At 42.5% G+C, this 23798-nt stretch overlaps 1 protein-coding gene across 3 annotated transcripts in view; it reads left to right on the forward strand.

Moving 5' to 3' along the window:
• Positions 1-23798, forward strand: part of BCAR3 (BCAR3 adaptor protein, NSP family member) — a 149452-nt gene that overhangs the window by 38393 nt on the left and 87261 nt on the right. For all 3 annotated transcript variants that reach the window (XM_023558398.2, XM_010598097.3, XM_003418457.4), the window contains exon 3: positions 23709-23748. In XM_023558398.2, coding sequence (XP_023414166.1) covers positions 23709-23748 — 40 coding nt within the window. The remainder of the gene's footprint in view (positions 1-23708; positions 23749-23798) is intronic.

Consider the following 23798-nt stretch of genomic DNA (forward strand, 5'->3'; position numbering starts at 1 on the left):
GAGGGAAACAGGGCTTTGTTTGTTTCTTTTGAGGTGGGGGGTATGGTAGCTTGTAAGGAGCCTTGGTTAAGTGCTCGGCTACTAACCGAAAGGTTGGTAGCTCAAACCCACCCAGCAGCTCCACAAGAGAAAGACTTGGAGATCTGCTTCTGCAAAGAGTACAGTCAAGAAAATCCCTCTGGGACAGTTATACTCTGTCAAGTGGGGTCATTATGAGTTAAAATTGACTCAGTGGCACCTAACAACAACAACATGGCAGATTCCAGAGAACAGAAACTTCTGTTTTGCTGTCCTAAATTGAGATAGTCCCTGAGTGGTGCAAATGGTTAACGTGCTTGGCTGCTAACCAAAAGTTTGGAGGTTCGAGTTCACCCAGAGGCACCATGGAAGAAAGGCCTGGTGATCTACTTCCAAAAATCAGCCACTGAAAACCCCATGGAGCATAGCTCTACCCTGACACACATAGGGTCACCACGTTTCAGAGTCAACTCGACAGCAATTGGTTACTGGTTAAGTCTGAGATGTGTTAAGTGGCAATGTTAGTCAAGCCATTGTATTATGAGCCTACAGCTCTGGACAGTCTAGGCTAAAAGTTATGAAGTTCGGAGTCTGGATAGAAAAGGAGCTTAAAGAAATGAAAATGGATGTGATTGTCAAGGATGAGATCCCCATAAAAAGCAAAGGAAAGGGACCCTGGAATCAAGCATAGTCCATCCCCAGGAGTCAAGTAGAGGAGGCTGAGTTTGATTTGAAGGGAGCAGAGAAATGAGGCAAGAGCTGAATGGGGTTGGTTTCTTTTTTATAGATGAGAGACAAAATTCAATAGGAAAAGATCTAATCTTTTAAGCATGCAGTAACACAAAGAACATTTTTTCATCACTTGTTTCTTTTCTATAAAACACTTTTGGTTTGATTAAAGTAGACACGTCCCCAGGGCCACCTTCCCTGTGGGCCTATGTCAGCAGCTCTGAACCCATTATGATTCTGCTCCTGTGGTCCTTTCTCTAATGTAACCCAGAAGTCCACTGACGACTCTGTAGACAGAGGAGGTACACAGATGGCTGCAGTTGGCAATCAGGCTTTTGCTTGATGGGAGATGGCTGCTTTTCAAATGGGCAGCCATCTTGAGGATGGGAAGGTAAGTCAAGGGCGTGTGTTCTGTATCTGGTCCTCCACAGGGTTTATAATCACTAATTTTTTAGAAGCAGATCACCAGGCCTTTCTTCTGAGGCTCCTTTGGGTGGGTGGACTCGAACTGCCAACCTTTTGGTTAGCAGCTGAGCCCTTAACTGTTTCTGCCACCAAGGGACTCCCCTATATCTGGTAGACTGAGTGAAAAGCATGCTTTATGGGGCCTTTAGGACATTATCTCAAAACCACAGCACTTTTATTCTGCCTTTAAATTCGTTGAGGCAAAACTTTTATAAACACAATCCTTTAGGAGGAGGTGGGGAATGGCTGGGGACGACAGGGAGGGTTGGTGGTGCTGGTGGGAGTGGAGGAAAGGCAGATAGATACCAGCCAAACAAAGCATCTGCTTTTATCAAAAGTGCTGTGTTTGGGCTCAGACAGCCTGAAGCCTGATGCTTCACTGAAGCCAGGCCCTCTGTGCCTGCCAAGAGACATACTGGCCTTGATACAGTTTTTCTTGTTCTTATTCTATTCAGTTTGACTGACTGCTGCCAAGTTCAGAAAATTCAACAACAGCTTTTTGCTGATTGCTGTTACTTGAATTCTGCTGAGCATAGGTTAACCCTATGACTGGGTCAGCTTTTGTCAACCAGCGGTACTCGGTATTAGTTTCGTATTCTTCTGTAGACTCACCATTCTGTAACATGCAAGATGTTTAGACAGTGCTGTTTTAACACGACTAGAGAAACTGCCTGAGGAGGCAGCTTAATTGCCGTTCTTTTAATATATGTCATGAACAAATTAATCAGGCATCGCTTTCTTTTCAGTGAAGATAGAAACTGACTCAGAGAATTGGGAATTGGCTGTTGAAGTGAAAGAAGCAGGAGTTTTAGAAGTAACCAGCCTTAGGTTCCTGCACAGAATCTAAGGGAGGGAAGTGTGTGTTAGACCGCGAGTCTACTCTGGACTGTGAGAATAAAGATTCCCAAAGTTGAGAGAAATGATGAAGATAGTCCCAGTAGCTTGAAGCTCCAAAAGGGAAACACAGCTCAGGACAAAAACAATTCTCTGACCACAGTTCTGAATGAGGAAGAGGAATATGACCATCCAGGTAGCTCTTCTGCTTAAGAATGTGTGTAAAAGGCTGTCTCCAGCCTGGACTGACTTGATTAAAGAATTCCCCCAATGTGGCAAGATGAGCCAGGGCCATTTTTATTTGTTCATTCCCAAGTATGTTGCACGTCTACTCTGTATCAGGCTTTGTGCTAGGGCCTCAAGGACAGAGAGGATGGGATCTCTGTCCATTTAAGGAGCACATGGCCTTAGAAGAAAGGGAGGCCCATTGTGAGCCACTTGACCTCATGAGCACCTGTTCCCTCCATCTTCTTTGCAGCTGAGCTAGCTGCCCATCCACAGTACACTCCTTTGTGTGTCACTTCACTAGTTCAATAAACAAGTCTGCTTTTCTTGACCTCTGTTCTCAACATCTTTCCAGGTATAAGATTATGTTTTCTCTTTGACTTGGTGTCTGGAGGTTGTACCTTCTATGTAACCCTTTCCTCAGGACCTGCTTGCTCTGTGCCTCCACCTCCTCTGTGTTGTCCTGGCCTTTAGACCCAGACCCAGGAAGAGCTTGGCCATGCAACCTGGGGCCATATCAGAGAGTGGCACTGAGTTGCAGAAGAAACAGAGTGCAGAGTGAGCAGAGGCTTGCGAAAAATGCTAGGGGCAGCAAAAAGGGCTTTCAGAAGTTATGTTTGGAACAATACTGCCAAAGAGAGGGGGGATGTGAGAGAAATCAAACTGCTGAGCTTCTGTTCGGCTTGCATTTTTTCTGACACGGCAATGACTCCTCTGATTGGAAAGGGTAGGGAAAGTGTGAGGAAGAGGATTGCAGGCCTGGAGTAGATGAGGTCATTGTACGAGGGGCTCTAATGGCACCAAAGTCCAAGAAGACTGAGGGAGCTTGAGGCTGAGATTATCAAATCAGTGCTGGACCATTGGAGGAATCATTGGATAACCAAGAGCTATAGGAAAGATGCAGATAGAGAAATATTCCAGTTTTCAAAAAAAGAAACTAGGGAGATAAATCTGCAAAATGATGAGTTTGACATCGACCTCAAGAAATACCCTAAAATAGATTATTAGAATAATGACCTTTGAATATTTGGTAAAAGAAGCAGCAAGCATTAGGAGCTAGCAGGGCTTTGCTAAAAGAAAATCATACCAAGTTAACCTTCCTTCCTGGGATTGCTTGGATTGTAGATGAGAAGAGAATCCCTGAGTGGCGCAAACTACTAGCCAAAAGGTTGGCGATTAGAACCTACCCAGAGGCCCCTCAGGAGACAGGCCTGGAGATCTGTTTCCGAAAGGTCACAGCTGTGAAAACCCTATGGAGCAGTTCTACTCTGCAACACACGGGGTCACCATGAGTCAGAATTGACTTGACCAACAGCAACAACAACAATAGATGAGAAGGATGCTGAGAAGGTGTGTATACAGATGTCAGCCTTTTGTGATATCTTTGTGAGAGATTCAGACTTGGTGATAGTGCTAGATGATGGTACATGAAACATGCTGTAGGCTGTGTCCTTAGCCCCATTCTGGTCTTTTTTTTTTTTTTAAATCACTTAAATAATGATATTGCATGCACATCACATTTGTAGATGACATGAATCTTGGAGGAATAACTATGTCAGAACGACAGAAATGGCATCCAAAACAAAACCTTGGCATTTTCAAACAACAGACCAGATCTAACCGGACTAAACCTTATATAGAGACACAATGATGTTCACTAGAGTCCGAAACACTCATTACAAAGTAAAAATATTGGATTTGGTTTAACAGCCACACATGAAAAATATTCTGGGATTTGCATAACTGGGACCTACAAATGAGTCAATGGCATGCTATGGCTGTCAGAGAAGCTAATGTGATTTTAGGAGCATCAATTGAAGTTTAATATTCAGACCAAGGCAGGTGATCATCCTTGGCTGCTCAGATCACATCTGGTGAATTGTTTTTAGCTCTAGGCATCAGAAATGGAAGACGAATTCCCCCCACTGCAGAGCGGTGAGCTTCTGTCTAGTCCTCTCTTCTGCTCTAAAGCAGAAAAGTTGGTTTAATCGTTAGGGGCACTCTTAAGGCTCTTTTGTATTAGTGTAAAGGAACTTTTCAAGTTGTGTGTTGACCCCAGGAGGAGAATCCTGTCAACTGCTAGTGAAGCATACTTTAAGGAATAAGCCCAGTAGATAGATTGTGAGATGTGGACAAGTGATTCTCACTCATTTATTTTGCAAGGTGATGAAACAAAAATATTTTCTTAACTACACATCTAGAAGTGTTGTAGTTCTTTGTGTTTAAAGCTATGTCTTTTTAAATAAGCAAAGGCTATACACACAATGGAGTCCCTGGGTGGTACAAACAGTTATCGAGATTGGCTGCTAACCAAAAGGTTGGAGGTTCAAGTCTACCCAGAGGCACCTCAAAAGAAAGATGTGGTGATCTACTTCTGAAAAAATCAGCCATTGAAAACCCTCTGGAGCACAGTTCTATTCTGGCACGTGTGAGGTTGCCATGCGTTGGAATTGACTCATTGGCAATTGGTTTGTACACAAAATATGTCCCCACTAACCAAAAGATTGGTGGTTCAAACCCACCCAGTGGCTCTGTGGGAAGAAGACCTGGAGATCTGCTTCCATAAACATTACAGCCGGCAAAACCCTATGGGGCAGTTCTACTTTGTCACATGGGGTTGCTATGCGTCAGAATCGATTCAAGGACACCTCACAACAAGAGTGAGAAAGCAACTCTTTACTGGGGCTCAAATGTGATTCCCCAAAATCAGTAAAGAATCTGTTAATCTAACCACACACTAGCCATTTTCCTGGGAAATGTCATCTCTTCGCTCACCAGGCCTATATTAAGCATCAATTTCTTCTCATTTCCCCATAAACAGATGGAAATGACCCTGTGGTAAACTTTCTTTGTTCTCTTGGTTATCTCCCTGATTAGCTTCCTTCCTGGCATTTTAAACATGTCCAGAGAGATTCATCTTCAACAGGAGCAGCCAGCCATGCACTGTCACTTTGAAAACATCTGGTCTCAGTGGGGCTCCATTGCTGAGGGAGTTCTGTGAGGTCATCACAGTTAAGTCACAGGCCTGTGGCTAATGAGGAGGCTCATGAGTCCAGGAACATTCCTCTCATGTTCTCTCCCTTCCTTCTCTTCCTCCAATGTTATTCTTCCCTTGGTGCAACCTATGGAGTGTGGCGGGAGGGAAGGGTTGGGGTCTAGGTCTTCTACACAGTGGAGAATAAACACACACATACGTGTGTGCATGCACACACACACGTTCATTCGTTCATTCCAGTCAATATGTATTGAGCAACAGTGTCCTGAGGGTACAAAGGTAAATAAAATATGGGCTCTATTCTCAGTAAGCTCATAGTCCAGTAAGGGAGGCAGATGTAAATACACATATTATATTGAATTATAATTATTTGCTGTCACAGACTTTTATGAATGGAAAAGATTCCCTGAAGAGATATTATTAATACTGTGAATTGCAAGTGTGTGTGTTTGGGGCGGTCGGGGGGGGGGGGGAGTGGAGGCGGGGGCAGACAGAGGACAAAGAGAGTAGGAATGATTGGTACGAAGATGGGGGCTCCAGGCCTATTGGTTCAGGGAATTCCAAATTGTCTGGGTTTGTTGGAGTATAAGGAGCAAGGTCGTTTACCCGTCTGTCAGTTTGTCGTACTGTGGGGGCTTGCATGTTGCTGTGATGCTGGAAGCTGTGCCACTGGTATTCAAATACCAGCAGGGTCGCTCACGGCGGACAGGTTTCAGCTGAGCTTCCAAACTAAAACAGACTAGGAAGAAGGACCTGGGGGTCTACTTCTGGAAAGAATTGTCCAGTGAAAACCTTGTGAATATCAGTGGAACACTGTTTGATAAAGTGCCACAAGATGAGCCCCTCATATCGAAAGGCACTCAAAAGACGACTGGGGAAGAGTTGCCTCCTCAATGTAGAGTCAACCTTAATGACATGGATGGAGTCAAGCTTTGGGGACCTTCATTTGCTGATGTGGCATGACTCCAAATGAGAAGAAACAGCTGCAAGTATTCATTAATAATCGGAACATGGAATGTATGAAGCATGAATCTAGGAATATTGGAAATCGTCAAAAATGAAATGGACCTTATAAACATCAATATCCTAGGCATTAGTGAGCTGATGTATTGATCATTTTGAATCAGACAGTCATATGGTTTACTATGCCAGGAATGACAACTTGAAGAGGAATGACATTGCATTCATCGTCAAAAAGAACATTTCAAGATCTAGCCTGAAGTATAATACTGTCAGTGATAGGATAATATCCATATGCATACAAGGAAAACCAGTTAATATGACCGTTACTCAAGTTTTACACATCAAAACTAAGGCCAAAGATGAAGAAATTGAAGAATTTTACCAACTTTTGCAGTCTGAAATTGATCAGACATGCAATCAGGATGTATTGATAATTACTAGTGATTGGAATTCAAAAGTTGGAAACAAAGAAGAAGGATTGGTAGTTGGAAAATATGTCCTTAGTGATAGAAATGATGCCAGAGATTTCATGACAGAATTTTGCAAGACCAACGACTTCTTCATTACAAATACCTTTCTTCAACAACATAAACGGTGACTATATGCATGGACCTCACCAGATGGAATACACAGGAATCTACATCTGTAGAAAGAGACAACGGAGGAGCTCAATATCATCAGTCAGAACAAGGCCAGGGACTGGCTGTGGAACAGACCATCAATTGCTCATATTCAAGTTCAAGTCGAAGCTGAAGAAAATTAGAACAAGTCCACCAGAGCCAAAGTATGACCTTGAGGATATCCCACCTGAATGTAGAGACCATAAGAATAGATTTGACGCATTGAATGCTAATGACTAAAGACCAGACAGGTTGTGGAATGACATCAAGGACATCATACCTGAAGAAAGCAAGAGGTATTAAAAAGACAAGAAAGAAAGAAAAGACCAATATGGGTATCAGAAGAGACCCCGAAACTTGCTTTTTCAACGTCAAGTACCGAAGCAAATGGAAGAAATAATGAAGCAAAAGAGCTGAACAGAAGATTTCAAAAGGTGGCACGAGAAGGCAAAGTATATTATAATGACATGTACGAAGGCTGGAATTAGAAAACCAAAAGGGAAGAACACACTCTGGATTTCTCAAGCTGAAAGAACTGAAGAAAAACTTCAAGCCTCAAGTTGCAATATTGAAGGATTCTACAAGGAAGATATGAAATGATGCAGGAAGCATCAAAAGAAGATGGAAGGAATACACAGAGTCACTATACAAAAAAATTGTTCCATGTTCAACCAGTTCAGGAGGTAGCATATGATCAGGAACTGATGATACTGAAGGAAGAAGTCCAAACTGTACAGAAGGCCTTAGGAATTGATGGAATACCAATTAAGATGTTTCAACAAACAGATGCAGTGTTGGAAGTTCTCACTTGTCTATGCCAAGAAATTTGGAAAGCAGCTAGTGGGCCAACCAACTGGAAAAAAAAAAAAAACCCGTTGCCGTCGGATTGAAAGAGACCCATATTTATGCCTATTCCAAAGAACAGTGATCCAACTGAATATGGAAATTATTGAACAATGTCATTAATATCGCACACAAGTAAAATTTTGCTGAAGATCTGTCAAAAGCGGCTGCAGCAGTACATCAACAGGGAACTGCCACAAATTCAAGCTCTATTCACAAGAGGCTGTGGAACTAGGGGTATTGCTGCTGACATCAGAGGGATCCTGGCTGAGAGCAGAGGATACCAGAAGATGTTTACCTCTGTGTTTTGACTATGCAAAGGCATTCGACTGTGTGGATCATAACAAACTATGGATAACATTGCGAAGAATGGGAATTCCAGAACACTTAATTGTGCTCATGAGGAGCCCGTACGTAGATCAAGAGGCAGTCATATGAACAGAACAAGGGGATACTGCATGGTTTAATGTCAGGAAAGGTGTGCTTGACAGTTTATCCTTTCACCATATATATTCAGCCTGTATGCTGAGCAAATAATCCAAGAAGCTGGACTCTGTGAAGAAGAATGGGGCGTCAGTGTTGGAGAAGGACTCATTATCAACCTGTGTTATGCAGATGACACGACCTTGCTTGCTGAAAGTGAAGAGGACTTAAAGTACTTACTGATGAAGATCAAAGACCACAGCCTTCAGTATGGATTACACCTCAACATACAGAAAACAAAAATCCTTACAATTGGACCAATAAGCAACATCATGATAAACAGAGAAAAGATTGAAGTTGTCAAGGATTTCATTTTACTTGGATCCACAATCAACAGCCATGGAAGCAGCAGTCAAGAAATCAAACGACACATTGCATTGGGCAAATCTGCTGCAAAAGACCTTTTAATCTTACAAGTGCTAAAAAAAGCAAAGATGTCACTTGGGGAATAAGATATGCCTGACCCAAGCCATGGTGTTTTCAATTTCCTCATATGCATGTGAAATCTGTATGATGAATAAGGAAGACCGAAGAAGAATTAATGCCTTTGAATTGTGGTATTGACGAAGAATATTGAATATACCATGGGCTGCCAAAAGAACAAACACATCTGTCCTGGAAGAAGTACAACCAGAATGCTCCTTAGAAGCAAGGATGGAGAGAGTGCATCTTACATACTTTGGACATGTTGTCAGGAGGGGTCAGTCCCTGGAGAAGGACATCATGCTTGGTAAAGTAGAGGGTCAGTGAGAATCAGGAAGACCCTCAACAAGATGGATTTACATGGTAGCTGCAACAATGGGCTCAAGCATAACAATTGTGAGGATGGCACAGGACCGGACAGTGTTTCATTCTGTTGTACATAGGATCACTGTGAGTGGGAACCGACTTGACAGCACCTAATAAGAAGGAGCAAGGTGAGGAGATGAGGCTGGTGAGATGGGCAAGGCCTTAGAACCATGAGTATCATCTAACATAAAATAAGAGTGCTAGGCTGCCCCATATATTAATTTTGCCTAATAGAATATGTGGCCTTGTAAGGAATATTGTCCAGTGGACCCAAAATCTTAGTAAATTTATTAGCCTGTTGCTGTCTCTTCCTTTTCCTTATCCACCTACCTCCACTGGAGCTTCATGCTGGAGAGGTCCAGTTAATGCACGGCCTCCAGAATGAGGAGTGAAGGCTCTAGATATTTGGAGGCCGTATCCACACCCAAAGAGACTGAAGCTACAAAGCTGTGAGTGGAGAACAGAGTTTCTCCTGGCTGTTGCGTTCACCTTTCTTGATCGTGTGACATGCTGTAGTGCATGGGTTGGTTAAGAACGATAAACCCCAACGCTGCAGTGTTTGTTCCTCCTCGACTCCACTGCTTCAGGTACACAGAATATACTCTACTAGTCTAAGTGTCTAGTCACACTCGTTTTAAGTCATTTTGTATTGCATTTCAGTTCAGTGTTCTAGGAATGAGTTCATCCGTGATGAATAAAGGAATCTAGGAATCACAGCCTGTAAAGGAAGAAATCCATCACAGACATACAGGCCTTCTAGTCCCTGCCCTCAATAATAATCTAAGATTTTTGGGTAGTGTTTTCATATCCAGGAATCTTGCTGAACTTCCTTATAAGCTTTGACAATTTGTGCATAGAGCCTTTTGTGTGTTCTACGTGGACAATCATCGTTTGCGAATCCTAACAGTTTTGTTCTCCCTTTCTCGTCCTTATACCTTTTATTTCTTTTGCTTATTTAACCGTATTGACTAGGACCTCCAGAACAGTCGTGAACAGAAGCAATAATAATGGACATTCTTGTCTTCTGATTAATTGGTATATTTATTTTAGTAATGTTTCTAATACTTCACCTGCTATTAAGAATGCCGTTTGCTGAGGTTTTTGTCAAGTTAAGGAAGTTCTCTTCTGTTTCTAGTTTGCCAAGTGTTAGCCTCCACTCCCATCATGAAAAGATGAATTTTTTCAAATGTATTTTTTCCATTAGTTAGATGCTCAAATGATTTTTCTCCTTCAATATGTTAATGGAGTGAATTATATTAACAGATTTTCTTATGTTAAACTGACCATACATTCTTGGAATAAACTTAATTTGATCATGAGGTTTTTTTTTTTTTAAGTGAATTTGGTTTGTCAATATTTTGTTTAGAATTTTTCATCTCTATTCATGTGTAATATTTTATTATTCGTGTGTGAGATTGGCCTATAATTTTCCTTTCTTTTACTGTCTTTGCTTTGGGTATCAAAATTATAATATCCTCTTTGTCTAGTCTCTGAGTTTATATATTTTCAAAGTAACGAATAATGCCAAAGTTTTGTAAAACTTGCTAGTAAAACCATCCAGGCCTGTTTTGTGTGTGTGTGGGGTGGGGAGTAGGGATATTTAACTACTAATTCAAGTTTTTTAATGGTCACAGGATTATTCTGCTTTGTTGCTACTTTCTAGGAATTTATTCATTTCTTCCTAAACTTTGGATTTTACTGGAATAAAGATGTTCATAGTATTCTCTTACAATGCTCTCTTGTATCCGTGAATTGTTTCCCCCTTTCATTTCTATATTCTTTTGTCCTTTCTCTTTTTTCCTTCTGTATTATATATGCCAGAGGTTTATCTATTTTATTAGGCTTTCCAAAGAACCAGGCATTTATTTATTGTTCTCCTGTTATATCGTTGTTTTTTTGTTTTTCTTTTTAATTTAATTATGTTCCAACTTCACCTCCATTGTTCTCTTTATGCTTGTTCTCTTTTCGTAACTTAAATTGGATACTTAATTAATCTTTAATCTCTTTTCTGAAATAAGCATTGGGCCATACATTTCCCTCAAAATACCGCCTTTACCATATCCTACATGTACTGTATCCAACATTCTGAAAATCTGCCTTGTGATTGTGAGTTTAAGCTAGTTACAGTTACTGTGTGTAGTAATATATTTGGGTTTATCGTTGCATTTTATTCTGTATTTCTGTACTATTCGTACACTTTAAAAATTTTTTTTAATTGCCTTGATTTGGATTGATTGTTGTTGTTTTTGTAATATCTGCTCTATTCCTATTCATTTAGTGAGTACTTTTGAAATACGTTTGCATTACTTTATAAAATACAAAGTAAACGATATCTTTACCTCTTTCTGAACAATGCAAGGACCTTTGAACACAAACTCTGGTCACCTTCCTCCTGGCTTGTACACCTTTATTGCCCCATATTTTATTTCTTTTTCTTTTTCAGCTCCACAGATTAGATATTCATATTGTTTATACCGTCAGTGCTGGTTAAAGTTCCTTGCATGTTTACCAGTTCCTTTGGTTTTCCTTCTGGTCTGGTTCATTGTTTTCATGATAAAGTTTAAAGGTGGTGAAGATAAAATCTAAACGTGTTTACATGCATCCAAGCCCCTGATAATCTGGGCCTGCCTCCTCTTCACCCTCATCTCCCAATACTTCACCATTCCTGCTGCCCCTCTCCCCACAATCTTATGCTTTTGTCAGTTGTTCTCTTATTCGTTAATTTACAAATAGTTATTGGGCAGCTGCTATGTGCAAAGCACTGGGGATACTGAGATGACAAAAGCAGACAAAGCTTTATCCTCAGAGGATTCTATTCCAGGAGAACTGTTCACTACAGATGAGTAAGTACGCACAAGTAAGCCCATGTTTACCTTGCTCACTGGATCATGCGTCCCTGTTAGGGCTTGTAAAGTTTAAAAGAGGCCTTGATTCTGTAGGAAGGTGCTGTGGGGTTAGTAGAGAGACAGATGCCAGCCATACCTAGAAGCAGAATCTTTGATGTGGTGAAAAAATGTGGAATTATTCATTATAGATGATCTGGTAACGAAGGTAAGTACCGTGCTTACCTTGCCTATTGGATAATCCGCCCATGTTTGAGGGAGTGAGCCTGTGAGTATTTAGGGAAAGAATATTTTAGGCAACTGCTTGGAAAAATGACATCAAGTTACCAATTCTGTTCCCTGCTGTTCCACTTCTGTTCCAGCATGAGCTGCACAGGCAGCACTTTTTCCCCTGACCACCTGGAGCTAGGTCAGTGCTCAAAAGTTAAAGGACACAGTCCTCCAGACTGCTGAGTCTGCTCAAGACCTCAGACACCAGCTGCAAGCTTGGGGGTCCCTAAGGCCCTCCTCACTTCTGACTTGCTGGCTACAAATTTGGAAACCCTGTAGACTCTCAGGATACCAGCTGTAAGCTCAGGGATCCCTGGCCCCCCTCACTTTCTGACCTGCTTGCTACAAATTCGGGGATCCCCTCAACTCTCAGGGTACCAGCCATAAGCTCAGGGCACCTCAGCCCCCCTCAATTCTGACCTGCTGGCTCCCACTACTCCCTTAGGTTCAATGATTGGCTAGAACAACTCATAGAACTCAGGAAAATGCTATACTTACAATTGCAGTTTTATCATAGTACAAAGGATATGAATGAAGAGACACATACAGCGAGGTCTGGGAAGCTTTCCAATGTGGAGCTTTCATGTCCCAAAAAGGAACATGCTATCCTCCTGTGTGCATCGAAGTCTCTCACCAACCAGGAAGCCCATGGAACTCCTGTGTCCAGAGCCTTTACTGGGGCCTCATTACGTAGGCACGACTGATTGAATCATCCCCCCTCCCCAGCTGATATCACCTGGTGGCCTTTCTGGCCTGGCAAGCCCTCACCTAAGTCACCTAATTAGCAAAAACACTTCAGTCACTGGGGAAATTCCAAGGTTTTAGAGGTTATCTCTCAGGAACCAAGAACAAAGCCCAAATCCTTTGGGTAAAGTTAAATTCTTTACCTCACAGCAATGGAGCAGTAAATGCCAAGGCACTGGAGCAAGAACACCCTTGGCACGTTTGAGCAACAGAACGAAAAGCCATTGTGGCTGGGGTGGAATGAATGGAATAGTCAAAAAGTGCATTAGCTTTCTTTTGCTGCGTAACAAATTACTACAAATTTAGCGGCTTAAAACAGCACCCATTTATTACCTCACAGTTTACATAGGTCAGAAGTGTCCAGAATGGCTCAACTGGGTTCTCTGTTCAGAGTCTTACACTCAGGGTGTTGGCCAGCTGCGTTCCCAACTCAGGCTCTGGGGAAGAATTTGCTCCTAAACCCCTCAGGTTGTCGGCAGAATTCAGTTCCTTGTGGTTGCAGGACTGAGGTCCCCATTTCCTGGCTGTCAGCCAGGGCGGCTGTCACCTTCTAGAGGCATTCCCAGTCCCTTGCCATGGGCCTTCTCACAAGCACTCATAACATCTCACCTTATGTTGAACCCCCCTCATGCTTCAAGTCAGGCCCACCCAGATAATCTCTATATCTTAATGGTTACTAGGTTAGGATCTTTAATTACATTCAAAACATCCTTTCACAGCAGTGTAGATTAGTGTTTGATGGACTAAGCAGGGAATGAGAATTTTCAGATCTTTAGAATTCTGCCCACTACAGTGAGGCTGGAGAGCTGGCTGAGGCCACACGCATGAGGACCTTGTAGGCCACGGTGAGGACTTCGGGGTTTCGTTCTGATGAGATGGGAGCTCTTAGAGGATTTTGAGCAGGGAACTGATGTGATCTGAGTAAGATCACCCTGGCGGCTGTGAGGAGAGCAGACTGGACTAGGGTGGTATTAACTCCTCAACTGCTCACAGTTCCCCAAATGTATTGTGCTGTCTCATCCTGCCATGTCTTTGCGCATGCTTCTCTCGCTGCCTGGAACATTTTTAATGACCACCAAACCCCAGCTTCTTCACCAGGAAAGTCCCTATTCAGCCCTCACAACTTAGTTCAGCTGTTGCCTGAAAGTCACCTCCATGGTTTCTTTCTCTCCCACTGACACTTTCTCACAGACTTGAGTTGTGTTGGACCTGTTGATCTGTCTTCCCCACTTGCTTGAGACCTCTTTGGGAGCAGGAACATTGTCTTTGGTTCCTATATTTTCATTGTCTAGTCTGTTGTTGTTAGTTACCATCGAGTTGATTCTGATTCATAGCAACCCCATATGTGCAGAGTAGAACTGCTTCATAGGGTTTTCAAGGCTGTGACCTTTTGGAAGCAGATTGCCAGGCCTGTCTTCCGAGGCACCTTTCCACTATTAGTTGAGGTTCAAACCGTCACTCAACCTTTCGGCTAGTAGTTGAGACTTAACTGTGCTACTCAGGGTCTAGCCTAGTGCATGGCATATTGCAGATAATTGATAATGTTCTTGGGATGAAGGCAAGAACTATAGAAGATGCTAGGATGAAGTAGACACAATCACTACTTTTGGGGAGTTCACTGTCTAGAGGGTGAGACACATATGTAAATAAATACACAATACAGTGAACCTGAATACAAACTCCACTCCATGGGCACAAAGGAGGTGGGCCAACCCTGCAAATTGCTAGTGTGCATGAAGTTTAAAGGGAATTTTGTCCTACTTAGTCTGGAGTCGTTGGATCTAGTTTCTCACATTTCTCCATTGCATGAAATAATGATCTTATTACAAAAGATTCCTTTTTATGTTATTTCCAAAAAGACATTTGTTTGGCAGCACTGTTAACCATTAATTTATTCTATAATATTTGAAGAAGTAAACCCTCACTGATTTAAAATTCTGTAATTTGAGGCAGACACCAGGATGCTTCCTTCCCCATCTGTATTCCAACCACATAGAAAAGAAGGCCTCTGTTAGTGAAATTTTGCTTGTGTATCCAAGATGGAGAACCCCTTCACTCAAAATAGCAAAACTTAACAGATCGAGTGTCCTTTTAAGAGGGAGGAAATTATTAATCTGGTTACTGAGGAGAAACAAACTAAAAGAGTAAATGTATCATTTCTATGATGTTTTCAACTAAACATCCCTCAGTATGAGCTTAAGAAAGCGGAACATTGGGAAGAATGAATTAACCAGAGTGGACACAGTGATGTTACTTAAAACTAACAAGCTTAAAACAAAATAACAGGGGAGTCCGGTTTCACCCCGCTGCCTCCATGCAAACTGTTGACCACTTGATGCTGGGCAGCCTGCCTGAGAGGAGGGGCCAGGCCTCCAGTTGTGAATACAGACACATACAACATCAAGGACTCGCAAGGTGGGGATTCGTAATGGGCATAAGCCAAACAAACTATTTAAAAAGCCTCTTTCTTTTATATTGCCAAGTTCCTCTGTTTATTTTCTAGTGATCTGTCTTAGAGAATGTAAATCTATGGTTCAAGGACTGTTTGCTGCACAGTCTTGTATGAATAATTAGATATTCCATTTCAAATTAGAAGCTGGGGCGACAGGGCCAATTGCTGTGTTTTCTAGCCCACCAGGAAGGGAGTTTGTACATTAAGAAAGTCTTCTTTCGGGCTTGTTGGGATAGGGTAGCTGGCTGAGCAAGAAGGAGACTCGACACTTCTGCATTTAAATATAATTTTAATTCCGTGCAAGGCAGTGTTTATTATTATTATTATTATTAACTTTTATTAAGCTTCAAGAGAACGTTTACAAAGGGCAGTGATTTTTAAAGCTTTCGGATTTGTAATGCACACGCTAACTTGATTTTATATTTTTAGAAAAATTGCTATAGAGTTGATTCTGACGGATGGCAACCCCGTGTATTACAGAGTAGGTCAGTCTTTACGGGAGCAAATTGTCAGGACTTTCTTCCGTGGTTCTGCTGGTGGGTTCAAACTGCCAACCTTTAGGTTAGTAACCAGGAGCAAACCATTTGTACCACCTGGGACCTTTGGTTTTGCTCTCTCTGTATTCTTTCCCTTGCCTCTTTAAAAAGGGACAAGAGGAATATGAAGATACACTAGGGAGCCCCTTAAAAAAAAAAAATTTTTTTTTTTTTTTTTTTGCCCCTTAGAATACTGAAACTAGAATTTTAGAACACTTAGATTTCCCGTTTGCTCTTGTAACTGGAAACAAACAAGGTTCCCTTAGCAGACCTTGCAGAGTTCATTTGGGGGTGGGGTCAATAGCAGACTTTAGTTTTCTCCATTTCTCCACTCTCAAGGCCTTTTAAAGCGAAATAACCCTGTGGGAATCTCCCAGTATCTCCTCAGGAGCGTCTCCAGGTGGTTTGCCTGCATTACTTTTTCTCTTCTCCCTTCCAGAGAGTGTCTCCTCTGGGTAGTTAACATGTGAACGTGGGGAGGCCCTGGCCCTGATTTCTTCCACATAGGCCTAGATCAATGGTGACAAGGGCTTGGGAGATTTGCTCTGCTTTCCTAAACATCCTGTGGCATCTCTTGGCTTCACCTTCCAAAAGAAAAAGTGGGAGTTGGGGGAGAGGGGGTAGGTGAGGCAGGAGAGTTAGGAATCAGGCAGAAGAGCTGCCTGAGGCGAGGGTGGGAGACAATTACTTGGCAACTTTTTGGTACCTTTTCAGAGCCTCAGGGTTGAACGATCAACTGTACATCCAGTTCCATCCTTTAGCCAGTATTTATTGAGGGCCTGATAATGTGTTGGCACTTGGCTAGGTTCTGGAGATGTAGTATAATATCGTTAGTCAGAGGACGTGGTTCAAATCCCAGCTTCTCCTCTTCCTAGCTAGGTGTCCTCTTCTGTCATCTGTGAACTGGAGATAATGCCATCTCCAAAGGGTTGTGAGGATTAAATCTTCCAACTTATGGAAATCACTGTAGCACAAGATAAATGTCAAAAACAAGAAAAAAGAAAAGAAGTGTCTACCCTCATATCCTGGACAGAGGACCTTCCAGCTTTTGTATCTGACAAATGACCATCAACCTTCATATCTGTCTTGTGATGGAAGTTGACCACCACTTCAGGGAGGTTCATCCCATTATAAGATGGTGTTAGTTGTTGAAAAGTGCTTCAGTGAGGTTAAAATCTTCCTCCCCACAGACCCTAGTTCTGCCTGCCATCCCCTAACCCACCTAAATAGAATAAATCAGATCTTTCTTCCACACAGAAACCCTAAGCAGTTGGACAACAAATGCTCTGTGTCCCCTTTCTCCCCGAGTCCACTCCTCTCCAGGCTAAATGTTCTTCATTTCAGTTCTTCTACACCTTATGTGGTTTTGACCCTGGCTGCTGGCTTTCTGGGCAGGCCTGGTGTGCCAATGTTTTATTTATTATGCTCTGACAAGTGGCTCTTACCTCCTTTTGTTCTGGGTTTTAATCTATGAATGCAACCTAAGATCACACTGTTGTTGTTAATTGTTGTGTCATTTCCAACTCATGGCAATCCCATGTGTGCAGAGCAGGACTGCTCCATAGGGTTTTCAAGGCTCTGAACTTTCAGAAGCAGATTGCCAGGGCTGTCTTCCTAGGTGCCTCTGGGTGGGTTTGAACCACCAACCTCTCAGGTAGCACTTGAGTGCTTACCCTTTTGCACCACCAGGGAACCTAAGATCCCACCAGCATGTTCACTATTGCACTTGGTCAGCTAGAGTTCCCAAGTGTTTCTCATCTCTCCTGTCTTCTACTTGCACAAGTGGGATTTTTTCATTGAAAGTTCAAAATTTATTCCTGTTCCATTTCATCTGATTAGATTTTGCCCATCACCTAAAGTATTTGGGGGTGGGGGAAATGCCCAAATAATGTCATTTAACACATGCTCACACAGCTCTTAGTACGTACACTTACAGTGCTTACCGTATGCCAGGTATTTTTTTTTTTTAATTTTTTTAGCAGTTGAGAGCTTAATAAGCACTTTATTATTTTTTTTATTGTGCTTTAGGTGAAAGTTTACAGCTCAAGTTAGTTTCTCATTGAAAAATTTATACACATGTTTCATGACATTGGTTGCAATTTCCACAATGTGACAGCACTTTCCCTCTTTCCATCCCTGGTTCCCTGTGTCCATCTGCCCAGTTCCTGTCCCTTCCTGCCTTCTCGTCTTGCTTTTGCGCAGGAGTTGCCCATTTGGTCTCATATATTTGAACTAAGAAGCACTTTTCTCATGTGTGTTATTGTTTGTTTTACAGGCCTGTCTAATCCTTGTCAGAAAAGTTGACTCCGAGAGTGGTTTCAGTTCTGAGTTAGCAGCAGAGTATCTGGGGGCCATAGTCTCAGGGAGCCAGGTGCTGTTTTAAATTTTTTGATAATTTATTCAGCCTCCACACAATCCTATGATGCACATGCTATTATCCCCATTTTACAGATGACAAAATTGAGGCACAGAGAGATTGTGTTCACATGGTGAACTGCATCCCATCAAGGTTTACACAGTAATAAGTGGTAGAGGCAGTATTTGAGTTACACTGTGGCTTCGTAGAATGTGCTCACAACCCCTCCGCCTGGGGGCCTGTTAGATTAACTAGACCCTCTGGGTTTTATTCATCTGTGAGTTTGATCACTGTACCATCAACGTTTTCATTCAAATCATCATAATAGTATGAATAGAATGGGGGCTGGGATGGAGCCTTCTGCCTTACCTGTTGGAACCTTTCTAGGTCATCAGCGTTTTGGGGGTCTTTTTGGAGACAGGAGGGTGGCAATACAGTGGTGGTTGTTCAGTTGGATACTAATCTACCTATTAAATAACTTGAATTTCCTATAACTTGTTTGGTCATGCAGCTATAACCTCCTTGCTGAACCCAGATACAATTTACTTATAGCATTTCTCAAATCTACTGGTCTAGTCATCATATTACAAAAGGAAATGTCAGGATTTGTGATTTTTAACTCCCTGTTTTTGAAAAATGCTTGCCACATCATTATTTTAGTAAAATTTTGCCTATGATTTGCCTTTTTCACCAGACTTGCAGGTTATAAAATCCTTTTTCTTTCACTTTTTGAAAGCTGAAATACTCCTCTCTCCCTTTCTCTAGAAATGCACTTAAATCGCTCAAACCGTCTTGGGAGGGCCCGGGATAGCTAACATTGGCCAGGCTGGGCCCTGTGTCTGAGGTGCTTCCTGGCTTCAGTTAGCAGCATCCTCCCTCAGAGATGAGACCTCCTGTCTTAGAGAGCCAAGCTGGGATTCACCTCGAGGCCAGGCTGGCCTGTGTTCTCCTACCACCCTGCTCTCCTGCCCAGAGACCCAGCGCCCAGGAACCTGGGGTATTCTTCTAAGATGTCCACACCCACCCTGGGGTGAAGTCTACGCTCCTATTTGATCCTCTGCCACAACACACTTAGCAGAAGAGATGGAAACCAGGAGGCACTGAGCTGTCTCTGTCCCTCTTAGTCCAGGACCCTTTGCAGTGATGGAAATATTCTATAATCATATTGTCGAATATGGTGGTCACTAGCCACATGTAGCTACTGAGCACTTGAAGTGTGACTAGTACAACACAGAAACTGAATTTTAAATTTTTATTTAGTTTTAATTTACATAGTCGCATGTGGCTAATGACTATCCTGTTGGACAGTGCAATTCTAGAAAGAAATAGTTTATATTACATAGATGATTCTTAAAGTGCTCTGGGGGCACAACATTTAAGCACTTCGCTGCTAACCAAAAGATTGGCTGTTAGAACCCACCTAGCGGCTCCGTGGGAGAAAGACCTGGTGATCTGTTCAGGTAAAGATTACAACCTAGGAAACCCTATGGAGCAGTTCTAGTCTGTCACATGGGGTTTCTATGAGTTGAAATTGACTTAACGGCACCTAACAACAACAACAGATATATTCCTGGCTTCTGGGAGAACAGGTGGGTTTCATTGTTCAGCTATGGTTGTTGTTGTTGGGTACCTTCGAGTCAATTCCAACTCATAGTGACCCCATGTGACAGAGCAGTACTACCCCATGGGGTTTTCTTGGCTATAGTCTTTAGGAAAGCAGATTGCCAGGTCTTTCTCCCAAGGAGCTGCTGGGTGGATTCAAACTGTTGACCTTTGCATTAGCAACCAAACACTTAGCTGTTGAGCCACCAGAGCTCCTTGCTCAGCTATGGTACCTTTATAATACCTTTAAGGTATTTGTCTGAGGTCCTTTTTTATGTTTAATTAGAATGCCAGTTTATTAATTCAGAATGAGAAACATTGAAGCCTTTTAACTTAGGAACTTTTAATTTGAATGTAAGTAGGAAGGACAAAGCTGTACCTTGGAGGGTATGGTGAATGGTTTTGTCTTGGCTGTTGTGATGCTTACATGGTAGTTTCCGAGTTTGTGCCTGACTTTAAGGAGTCCTTAGAACATTAACAGACCCATTGAGTGTGATAGGTGTGGTGTGACACGTGTTAGAGGTGTTGAAAATGCTATTAAGAAAGATGAAAGTAAAGAGAGAACAAGTTGCAGGGAGTGAGGAAATGATAATGTATTGGATCATTTAACAACAGGAAGGATTTCAAAGGACAAAGAGGAAGCACACCTGTGTAAAATACTGTAGCCTTGTTGCATAGACGACTCATCAGGGAGAATCAAAGAAAAACGGTCAACACCGTGGAAAAAGGGGTTTCTAGATCCTTGGCACAATCCTTGGATGGTGCAAACACTCAGCTGTTAGCTGAAAGGTTAGAGATTTGCGTCTACCCAGAGGTGCCTTGGAAGAAAAGTCTGGCTATCTACTTCTGAAAAAATCAGCCATTGATGACCCTATGGAGTACAATTCTACTCTGACACACATGGGGCTGCTGTGAGTCAGAATCGACCTAACGACAACTGGTTATTTGTTGGTAGTCTTGGTTGCACTTCTATTGGTATAAATATTTGAGCTTGCAGCCAATATATGTGTATTTATTTATTTATAACAGTGGTTTTTGATGTGTGGTCCATGGACTCCTAGGATTCCCTGAGACCCTGACAGGGTATCTGTAAGTTCTAACCTATTTTCGTAATGATACTGAGATGTTATTTGCCTTTTTTATTGTGTTGACATTTACACCGATGGCGCAGAAGCAATGGTGGATAAAATTGCTGGTGCTTCAGGGCAAAGCAAGGCAGTGCCACCAAACCATTCTAGTAGTCATTGTGTTCTTCACTTGCATGCATGCCCAATGAAAAAAAAAATACATCAGTTTCACCTAAGAATGTCTTTGAAACAGTAAAAAATGTTTGTTTTTACTGTTTTTTTTTTTTTTATTATTGTACTTTAGATGAAGGTTTACAGAACAAACTAGTTTCTCATTAAACACTACACACGTTGTTCTGTGACATTGGTTAACAACCCCATGGCATGTCAACATTCTCCCATTTCAACCCTGGGTTCCCTACTACCAGCTTTCCTGTTCCCTCCTGCCTTCCAGTCCCTGACCCTGGACTGGTGCGCCCCTTTAGTCTCGTTTTCTTTTATGGGCCTGTCCAGTCTTAGGCTGAGGGGTGAACCTCAGGAGTGACTTCACCACTGAGCTGAAAGGGTGTCCAGGTACCATACGCTCAGGGCTTCCCCAGTCTCTCTCAGGCCAGAAAGTCTGGTCTTTCTTTTTGAGTTAGAATTTTGTTCTACATTTTTCTCGAACTCTGTCTGGGATCCTCAGTTGTGATCCCTGTCAGAGTAGTCAGTGGTGGTAGCTGGGCACCATCTAGTTGTACTGGACTCAGTCTGGTGGAGACCGTGGTAGATGCGGCCCATTAGTCCTTTGGACTAATCTTTCCCTTGTATCTTTAGTTTTCTTCATTCTTCCTTGCTCCCGAAGGGGTGAGACCAGTGGAGTATCCTAGATGGCCACTCACAGGCTAGTAAAAAATGTTTTCATTTTATTAAATTTCAACCCCTTGGATAAACATCTTTTTAATATTTTTGATGAAATGCGAGATAGGTATAAAGTACTGCTGCATAGGAAGTAAGATGGTCATCTGGGAGGAAAAGCTCTTGTGCTATTGTTTGAATCGCAGTCTGAACTAGCCACTTTTTTCATAATACATCATTTTTGCTTGAAAGAACAACTGACAGACCGACTACAGTTATTCGATATTGACATTTGGCAGGTATTTTCTCAAAAATGAGTGAAATGAGCCTGCCACTTCAAGGCTCCATGTCCATCCCAAGTGTGGTGGTGCCCTGAACTGTGGATGGGCACACCCTGGGCCCTAGGCCTTGGCCTTGCTGCTCTCACACAGCTCAGTGGAGTAATGCCATAGTCTTACGTCTCCTGAGCTCTCTCCAGAGAAGTGCCCAAGCCTGCCGGGGACGCTTCTCTGGGAGTTTAGTGCACCCATCTGGAGGTGACTTCTACCTTTTCTGGTTGCTGATGGGGACCCTCTCCTTTCTAATGGACACTTTCTTTCAGTAGATACACTAAGACTCCCCTTCAGGCTCCGGAGCTGTTCTGTCCTTCTACAACCATTGCTTCTCGCCATGATGATGTGTTGATTTTTTGAAATTTAAACCTTGACACCAACTATCTTTTCACACTCTGTGTTGGGGTGAGGGGGCGGGACTCACGTTAACCCGTTTAGGCACTGAAAACATTAGCTCTCAAATCCCACCTTCCTCTCTTTTTGTCATTGCCTTAGTCAGATCCTCTTTCCACCTTCCGTAATAAGTCACCCTCCTCAGTGTCTTCTGCTGCTGTTTATTTTTCATTGTCTAATTAATTCTAACATACTACGATAGACCTCTAATGTTGTTGTAGTTGTTGTGAGTTGCTGTCCAGTTAATTCCAACTCATGGCGACCCCAAGCGTGCAGAGTAGAACTGTTTCATAGGGTTTTCAAGGCTGTGACTTCTCAGAAGCAGGTTGCCAGGCCTGTCTCCTGGGTGGATTTGAACCACCGATCTTTTGGCTAGTAGTTGATGTTTAACTGTGCCACCCAGGGACCCCCTATGGCATATATTAAACCCATTGCTGTTGAGTCAATTCCAACTCATAGCAACCCTAAAGGACAGAGTAGAACTGCCCCAAAGCGTTTCCAAGGAGCAGCTGGTGAATTTGAACGGCCGACCTTTTTGGTTAGCAGCCATAGCATTTAACCACTGTGCCACCAGTGCTCCATAGCGTGTATTAGATGGGAACAAAACCAACAACAACAAAACACTCTGGCATCAGAGAAGATCAGGATGAATTGCTCAGGTTTACACTAGGAGTGAGTGGGTAGTAAATAAACAAAAAAAAATCATTGCCGTCAAGTCGATTCCGACCCCTAGCGACCCTATAGGACAGAGTAGGACTGCCCCATAGGGTTTCCAAGGAGCGGCTGGTGGATTCAAACAGAGAAAGATGTAGGTTAGAAGTGGAGCTGGATATAAGACTCCATCCTGGGCAACCTTGGCAGCCGCTCCGCTACGTGAGCCCCTGGTTTCTTAGTGTCAAAGTAGGCATGACCCTGCTGCCTGGTGGGGTTGTGTGAGGATTACCCCAGACGATCTAAGAATGTGCTGCATGTTAGAACTCCCATTCCTGCCTCACTCACCTCTGTCCTTCTCAGAACCTTTTGCTTTAGACTCTTAGCCTAGTTTTTCATGTTTGGATGACCCTAGAATTACCACATATAAATATTCTAACATTCTGAATTTGACAGAAAAGCATATGGCAATTCTACACTGAGGTCATGGAGATGTCCCTCCACTGCCTCACACACACCATGAAAAGAACCTGAGTCTCTTCTAGCTTCCTATCTGCCTGCTGTGGGTATTATAAATAAGGAGCAGATAAGGTTGGACACACTTTATTCAGTGTAAAGCATTGTTCTCACTTTTTCTCATATTTGTATTTTCTCTTCTCAGGGATCAGCATCTTCTGGACCCAACTCTGGAGTATGTGAAGGTAGGAAACCAGGACTCAGCATGTAGTCATGAGCCTGTGTAATACATTTC

The sequence above is a fragment of the Loxodonta africana genome, chromosome 3 (genome assembly GCF_030014295.1).
Source record: "Loxodonta africana isolate mLoxAfr1 chromosome 3, mLoxAfr1.hap2, whole genome shotgun sequence".
NCBI lineage: Eukaryota > Metazoa > Chordata > Mammalia > Proboscidea > Elephantidae > Loxodonta > Loxodonta africana.